Raw genomic sequence first — 9,009 nt, 5'->3', positions numbered from 1 at the left:
TTTTTAGAGCAGGCCTGTTATTTAATTTGATTTTAGAACAGAAAATTTGTGTATATTTATCGTGGTTTTTATTATCGCCTGTTCACCGCCCTGAGTCCCGTAAGGGAGATAGGGCGGTATATAAATTCAATAAATAAAATAAATAAATAAATAAAACAGCTTGAATATTATTTTGTTTTTTGTTCCCAAGTATACCATGATGGAGGAGACTCTTTCAGTCTCATTAGAGATTTGAAGATAAGACCTTCCAGTTGTTTGAAATGTATAGCTTGGAGCACTAGAAGGGTAGCAATCAGCTGCAACAGCCTCTCTTTTCCTTTTGGACCTAGAGGGGAAAAAATGAAAGAATGGACTCCTGCCTTTTTCATTTTAAACAGTTAATTCTTGATCACACTTTTTAAAATAGCCTTATCTGAATGTTGAATATCCAAAGATTTTGATTATATACATCCCTCACTTCCTGGAGATATGAAAAGGAAAAGATCCTCTCAAATCAAGATTGGCTCTGGATAACTACATGAACATTCCTACAATTTTTTTAGCAACTATACAGAAACGGTTTGCCATAGTCATCTTTCAATGCTAATGGCATTCCATGGAAATACCACCTCTGTGCTAAGACCAAATCAAGCGTGCTCTCATCTTGTTGATGTTATTTTAAGAAGAGGTGAAAATACCTCTATAAGCCAGAAGTTCCAATGATGAAAAAAGAATTCAATGTCTGTTGATCATCATTTTAGAAGACATGAAATTTAAGTACACAGACTCAATTTAATGCAGGATTTGCAAGAATCTATATAAAGTAAAAGAATGGCAATACATTTTTTGTGTTCTGATAACTTTTATAATTCTTAATATACTGACATGCAGTTACTACTCCATATCTCAGCAAAGATGTAATACTGACAATTATTAATCTGGCCCAGAATAGAGATTTTTTTTTTGAAAAAACTAAAGATTTATCATAAAAATAGATGTGGGTTTTTTTTCAGCAAACTAAATTCATTTCCTAGCATTATTGTTTTTTGTTATTCAGTTGCTAAGTTGTGTTTGAATCTCTATGACCTCATAGACCAGGTGTAGGCAACCTTGGCTCTTTTATGACTTGTGGACTTCAACTCACAGAATTCCTGAGCCAGCTATGCTGGCTCAGGAATTCTGGGAGTTGAAGTCCACGAATCATAAAAGAGCCAAGGTTGTCTACCCCTGCCATAGACCATAGCATGCCAGGCCGCCTGTTCTCCACTGTCTCCTAAAGTCTGCCCAAACTCACGCCCATTGCGTCAAATGATGCTGACTAACCATCTCATCCTCTGCCATGCTTTTCTTCTTTTCCCTTCAATCTTTCCCAGCATCAGGGAATTTTCCAATGAGCCCATTTTAATTATTATGGCTTCAATTCAGAGCAAGTTAACTGTCCATTACAAACAGTGCACCACAGCTAGGAAAAGGTATTAATTGATATCAAATTTAACAAGTAATCCTATCTTCTCAGAGAATCTAAATAGCCTATTTTTCCTGGATGTATTGGAAAGTACATGGTTAAAATGATTGAAAATGTCCTTACCAAGTGATTGAATTCCATTTTTTGCAAGTGAAACATTAACTAAATGATGCACATCAAGATCTAAAAGCATCCCAAGCTCTGACGTAAGTTGCCAAAATCCATCCTAAAAAATAAAATACGATTCTCAAAATTTGAAAGAAATGTACTTACGTTTTATAAAACAAAGTTATAATATTTTTGTCCTTTCATTTTTGTCATACAATCTTACACTAAATAAGGAAACTTTATTCAAGTGGATGCTCTACAAAACAAGGCATCTTTCGCCACTGAACACCATTTAAATCATAGTAATAAGGGAGACATTCCAAATTCATTCCTTTCTGTGATTTCTGCTTTAATAACATACCACTTAAATCATTTTAAAATCTGTAATAATGATAACAGGAGACCCCTTCTCATAATAATCCAGTAATTCAAAGTTCCTAGAGAGAAAAAAATGGAATTTCACGTGCACATACATACACATGGAGAAAGTATAAAAACAACAACCAAAGAAAAATTTAAAATATAAATTCCCATCTCCCCACTTTTTTATCATGACAAATTGACAAAGTAGGTTACACTTGGAAACTGAACCAAATGTAAACATATATATGCTTGTTTGAAACTGAGCCCTATTTTTTTCCGTTAAATATAAAGACAGTAGTACCTGATTTTGAAGCTTGAAGAGCTGAGGCCAGTCAACAGAACTTAAGGTCAACACCCTAAATGATCTGGGAAGTCTATCCTGCAAATTCATATGAAGCTGGGAAGTCAAAGTATGCAACAACAGATTTTGAAGGAAGAGAATTAAAAATATTGAACATAAACAATTTTGCAAAATAATCTTTAAGTGGTCAGAGGAATATGCATAATTTGCTAACTTCTTCATACCAAGTGAGAAGAGAGGCAAAGGAGCAATCTGCAGCACTCTTGTCAAAAATAAAACCTGTTAGGTTTGGTAGAGGAAAGATTGCTGCTAGCTACAGTTCTGTGTTCTCTTAAGAAGTTTAGCCTGACATTATAAATTAGTACTCCTCAATCATAATTATAAGATCAAAGCTATTTTCAGTAAGGATTTCATGGTTCACTTTTGGTCAAGAACAAATTTATTTTGTTGTCAACTGATTATATACTACAAAAAAAGCATGAATCACTTTGGGAAATAAAATTAGAATGGATGAGTGAAAAGCAATGCCTCCAATGTTATAAGCCCCCAGATGATAATACTAATGTACTAGAAGTCCTGATGTGTTCTTTAGCATCTGTATTTTCACTTCAGTTGGTGGAAGGTAGTTGTGAGAACAGGCTGTGTTGTTTTTGTTTCTGAAATGGAAGCTTATATGGAAGCTTTCACAGTATAACAACACTCAACACACCATAGGCTTATCATTATGATCAATAAATGAAATGTCACTACATGGAACATCATCACAAAATTTTGCCTGAAAACCCAGTGCTCAAAGCATAGGCTTTAGCAGGAAAACTCATCGTTGCAGTTTTTGGGGATCCAAATGGTGTTATTCACATAACTTTTCTTGAATTTGGCACCACTATCAATTCAATGAGCTACACTGCCACACTGAAATCCTTGAAACAATAATTATTGTTTGGAGAATTTGGAAGCATAAGGAGGAAATTTTGATGCATTCTAACAGTGACAAGTTTCACACCACACAAGCCATCCAAAAGGCAAATTGTGAAGTTGGATCTTACTATCATATCCCATCATACACTCCAAACCTGGTGCATTATGATTTACACCCTTCCCCAAAATTGAAGGAATTTTTGGACAACTGTTTGACTGGTGGAAAGGACTGTCAGGAGTTGGATGAGGATATAAAGTATGGGATTCTTTCATGATGACATTAAGAAGTTTGTTCACCATTGACAAATGTGTGCAGCAAATGGTAGTAATTATGTGGAGAAATAAATACAGTAGCAATAGAGTTCATTTCAAGAATTCCTGTTTCATTTATTAAAATATCCGCATTTAAACTAAAGTTATGGAGGTGGATACATTACTTTTCATTCAGTCCTCACAAACTAAGCATATAAGGACATCCATATTAGAAATAACTGTATTAAATATATATTACAATTTACCTGGTATAAATTCTCTTCTGAAGATTTAGCTGCATAATGAGTCGTCTTTAATTTTGTTTCAGAAACTTTTGTCTTTCTTTTATAAGAAGCAGATCTCTTAACTTTTTTTGCAGGTTTTAATATTTCTCCTTCTGGTTGAAAGGTAAGCAGTTGCTTAGAAACAGGTTTCTTTTTTTTGTGTGAAACAGTTTTACAAACAGGGGGTCTGCGAGGTTGTCCAAAAGCAATTTCTCCCCTGTCTGACTCGCACAAGTCTACAGACATTTCCTGAAAACCAAAACCAAGTATGTGAACAGATTGTCACTTTGTCTGAAATGTAAATTGGTTATGTCTGATGGCCCACTGTGGGTTTTTTTCCCTTACCTGAGCACTGACCTGCACTTGAAAATCAGGGTCTAAAGTACCACCTGCAGAATAATAGCAAATGGCAGGCATGCCCATGCCGCATAAGTCAGATATCTATAGAGTTAAAAAAAAACACGTTAGATGTTCTGTTCTTTTGTTTTTTTTCTTCATCATCATCATCATAGAAAAGCCCTTTGCCAACTCTTGAATATTTAAGTCTTTTCCTGAATGAAGCTGCAGCTTGTCAAAAGTCTCCTGAATTTCTATTTTACAAAGCCAACTGCTGTCTCAAACCCAGGAAATATATAACCTCCACCTCTATAAATCTAAATTATAGAAAAAATAGTCTTAATAGAATTGCCTAAAGATAATGGTTGATCACAATTTGGTGTTTGACAAAAGGTAGGTAGAAAATAGAATATTCAATGATAATTGACAAGAAGATGACAAGCAACAGGGAGAAAGCAGAACTACTCAACTCGTTTTTTGCATCCGTATTTACACAAAGGGAAAAAACTGTCCAACTTATCAAAAACAGTACCGTAAAAAACAGATTAGAAACACAAGTTAAGATAAGCAAGAAAATGGTAAGCAAGCACCTGTCCAGCCTAGATGAGTTCAAATCACCAGGACCAGATGGACTACACCCCAAGATTCTGAAGGAACTGGCAAATGTGATCTCAGAACTACTGAACTGTATCTTTCAGAGATCCTGGAGCACTTGGGAACTACCAGACGACTGGAAAAGAGCTGATGTAGTTCCCATCTTCAAAAAAGGGAAAAAAATGGATCCAGGAAACTACAGATCTATCAGCCTGACCTCAAAACCTGGGAAGATCTTGGAAAAGATAATCAAGCAATGAATCAGCGAACACCTAGAGGCAAACAAAGTCATTATCAAAAGCCAACATGGGTTTGTCAAAAACAGATCATGCCAGACAAATCTTATTGCATTCTTTGACCAGGTGACAAAATTAGTGGACCAGAGGAATGCTGTGAATATAATTTAGTTGGACTTCAGTAAGGCATTTGATAAAGTAGACCACAAGTAGACCTACTACTTGATAAGATAGAAAAATGTGGGTTAGACAGCATCACCACCAGATGGATTCGTAGCTGGCTGACCAGCCATACTCAGCATGTGGTCCTCAATGGAACTGCATCTACATGGAGGGAAGTGTGTAGTGGAGTGCCCCAGGGCTCTGTTCTAGGCCCAGTACTCTTCAACATTTTCATCAACAATTTGGATGAGAGGATAGATGGGGAACTCATCAAATTTGCAGATGACACCAAGCTGGCAGTAATAGCCAACACTCCAGAAGATAGACTTAAGATACAGAAGGATGTTGACAGACTTGAACATTGGGTGCTATCTAACAAAATGAAATTCAATGGTGAAAAAAGTAAGGTTCTACATTTAGGCAAGAAAAACCAAATGCATAGGTATAGTATAGGTCAGGGATAGGCAACCTTGGCTCTTTTATGACTCGTGGGCTTCAATCCCAGAATTCCTGAGCCAGCAAGATATTCTCCAAAGCACCTGACAGTAGGACAAGAAGCAACCGATGGAAACTAACGAAAGAGAGAAGCAACCTAGAACTAAGGAGAAATTTCCTGACAGTTAGAACAATTAATCAGTGGAACAACTTGCCTCCAGAAGCTGTGAATGCTCCAAGTTTTTAAGAAGAGACTGGACAGCCATTTGTCTGAAATGGTATAGGGTTTCCTGACTGAGCAGGGGGTTGGACTTCCAACATTACTACTACTACTACTACTACTACTACTACTACTACTACTACTACTACTACTACTATTATTTAAACTAATTAGATACTGACCTCACATTCAGATATAAAGTCATGCTCCAACTGTTGAATAAATATGTTAGATTTAGATTAGATTCATAAACATAAATTCTAAAGTATTGTTCAGAACAACATAGAAGTTGCTTAAAAGATTCAAGTTACCTGGTTTCTCAAACTTTTTTTATGTAATGTTTGTCATAAAGTTTAAAAGACACTCCAATTTCTATTTTACAGAAATGTAACAAATATCTTTAATCATTTATTTTAGGGGTCTCCAAACTAGGCAACTTTAAGATTTGTGGACTTCAACTCCCAGAATTCCTTAGCAGCCATGCTGGCTGGGGAATTCTGGGAGTTGAAGTTCATAAGTCTTAAGTTGCCAAGTTTAGAGACCCCTGATTTATTTGTATATGTACGTAAATTAAATATCATAAATAATAAACATTTAATATTCTTTTTGTTTACACCAACAATTTTGTCCAAGTAATTTTATGTCTGAATTACTTTGTAAGAGATAACACTATTGCAATTATGTATATTCTCCAGAATCAAAATCAGGAGCGTTGTTGTGTTTGTGGAACAAAAGCATAGGACCTGGTTAATTATGCCTGTCTCCCACAGTATCTGCCGGGTCAATCTAGTCTGGCAGAGTTAGCCTGTCCTGAGTTCCTTCAATTAAAAAGTGCCATCTAACAGGACCCTAGAATTGTGCCTTCTCTATAGTGGCACCTGCCTTCTGGAATCAGGTTCTCCCTGAAATCTACATGGCTTCCACCCTAATGGCCTTTTAAGGGGGCGGGGGGAGTGCTCCATCCACCATAGCTCAAAGCCTGGGAGAAGACCCGGATCTTTAAGGCCTACCTGAATAAGGATGTACAACATTCCAGGGGGCAGATGCTGTGACAGAAAAAGGCACAATTCCAGAGCTTCAAAAGATGACATTGTTTAACTGAAGAGAGATGAAATATGACCGTTCTTTTGGTCCAAACTGCTGGGTAGACACTGGAGGCAGGCAATCTATCAAACAGTCAGACCCAATGCTGTGTAGGACTTTATAGGTTATAATCAGCGCCTTGATTCTCATTCAGAAGCAGTCTGGCAACCAATGCAGCTCATGAAGCAGCAGTGCTACATGGGAATACCATGGCATGCCCACAATTGCTTGCAATGCTGATTACAAGGATGAGATCTAAGAATCCCTATTCTTATGCAATTCTTAATATTTGTGGTAATCAGGAAACAAAACTGAAGACATGAAGGAGGCTTCTTTTATGTCAGGGGTGTCAAACTGGCTGGATGCGTCACACGCAGGCCACGGCCACCCTAGCTCCGCAAAGGCAAAAAAATGATACGTCACGTGACACAATCGAGTTTGACACCCGTGTTTTATGTGAATAGAAGGAGGATGTTGGCTTCCAACCATAAATATAAACTTTCCGTATTTTTCTTTTCCCAATATTAAATACCTGTGGAATGACAAATTAACATATCCCTAACACAATCATCTCTTGTGTGCTGTTTAGAAGCTCTTGCAATACTTTATTATTTTTTGGGAGAAACACTTCTCAACACTTCCCAGGATAAAATACTTCATTTTTGCTTAAACGATATTGACTGTTCTAAGTTAATTTATATAGATTGTATTTCAAGACTGAAAAACTTCCTTTTCTGGCTGACTGTTAGAAGAATCTTTTTAATGCTATGAAAAGCTTGGCACTGGAACCAGTTATTGAGGAAGATGAACTTTCTTTTCCAGGTATGTTCAAAAGACAGGCTATATGAGGATTTGTCAGGGATGCTTTAATTTGAATTCCTGCAATAATGAGGGGTATAATTCAGCCCAAATAGCTCCTTCCAAATTTATGATTCTTTATTTATCTAGAACTAATAAAAGAGACAAAAATGTGCTGGGAAAATTTAGAACTGTGATATCATATTATCTTTCTGAATGGTATTACTAAGAATCTGTCCCTATACAAGCATAGCAATACAACTTTCCCTAACACCAGGGTCACTGGAAGTTTTACAACTCAAAGATTATTCTGCATCAATTGCTGGAGAATTCACCTCCTATCTGTGCATCCAGCACCCATGGTAATTAGTCAGTGATACATCACAAAGATATGTATAGCTGAGGCAAATCAATTTTGTTTCTGCTCCTCTGCCACACAGCCAAAGGAACACATCATGACCATTCTACTCTTATTCTGGATGGGTCTGGTTTCAACTCCAATAAATCAAAAACTTTCATGCAATCTCTGTATCTTCTGAGGAAAAAAATGTGAGAGAAACTTGGTTTTTCTTCTCTTGCCCTCCACAACTGTTGAAATTGTAGTGCCACAAGTCCCTGTAAAAATGTTGAGCATTTGAGGTGCCTTATCTTTACATGGAAGGTGCCTTATCTTTACCAAAATAGTCATATTAAATCACATTACATTAAGGGGGGAACAATATACATACCATACTGTCATTGTCCAGAGGGTCTCCTATTGAATATTGTATGCAGGGTAAAATATCGACATCATGTTTATCTACGGGCTCCAAGTGATGTAAAATATCACCACTTTGATCTTCATCTCCCTCCTAACCAAGAAGTACCAAAAGAATACATGAGAAGGAATAAATATTGTTAAATATCCAAAGCCAAGAATAATAGTTAATTATACATATGCCTTGGAATTAACCTGAAAACTAAAAATAGTTCCCTTAGAACTAGCTCCTCTATCCCATTCTTCAGCTCTGTTGAAGTTACAACTCTCAGATTCCTTAACTTTGCTGGTCCCACTATCTCTGGATGCCAGAGATGAGATGATAGGCCTTTCCCTGATCTGAGCTCCATCCACATGTATGAACTTCAAGACCTCAAATGGCTTGTTGGTTGAGAAACTCTGGAAGGTTGTTCTATTGGTAGGAGTATTTTATTTATTTATTTATTTTATTTTATTAAATTTATATCCCGCCCTTCTCCTTGCGGACTCAGGGCGGCTAACAATCGAATAAAAATACACAGATAACATTACAAGATTAAAATTAATTAAAAAGGAAATATTTAACTGTGATCTGATTAAAATGTAATTAAAACCCCCTCTAAAAATTTCCCCTAGGCCAGTCCTGCAAGCTGGAATAACCATGTCTTGAGGGCGCGGCGGAAGGAAGGGAGATCAGGGATCACCCTGATCTCTGGGGGTAGTTCATTCCAGAGGGTGG

The 9,009-nt window shown here is 36.7% G+C and overlaps 1 protein-coding gene across 1 annotated transcript in view; it reads right to left on the bottom strand.

The window, feature by feature from the left end:
• PARP4 (poly(ADP-ribose) polymerase family member 4) overlaps positions 1–9,009 on the bottom strand; it is a 48,826-nt gene that overhangs the window by 1,995 nt on the left and 37,822 nt on the right. Inside the window, exons 29-35 of the mRNA XM_015816829.1 lie at positions 8,263–8,385; positions 5,836–5,865; positions 4,016–4,111; positions 3,653–3,919; positions 2,217–2,312; positions 1,568–1,670; positions 196–325 (exon numbers count right to left, since the gene is read on the bottom strand). Coding sequence (XP_015672315.1) covers positions 196–325; positions 1,568–1,670; positions 2,217–2,312; positions 3,653–3,919; positions 4,016–4,111; positions 5,836–5,865; positions 8,263–8,385 — 845 coding nt within the window. The remainder of the gene's footprint in view (positions 1–195; positions 326–1,567; positions 1,671–2,216; positions 2,313–3,652; positions 3,920–4,015; positions 4,112–5,835; positions 5,866–8,262; positions 8,386–9,009) is intronic.

The sequence above is a fragment of the Protobothrops mucrosquamatus genome, unplaced genomic scaffold (genome assembly GCF_001527695.2).
Source record: "Protobothrops mucrosquamatus isolate PMUCROS unplaced genomic scaffold, P.Mucros_1.0 scaffold508, whole genome shotgun sequence".
NCBI lineage: Eukaryota > Metazoa > Chordata > Lepidosauria > Squamata > Viperidae > Protobothrops > Protobothrops mucrosquamatus.
Note: the sequence above shows the minus strand (reverse complement) of the source record. Positions and strands in the feature narration are given on the sequence as shown.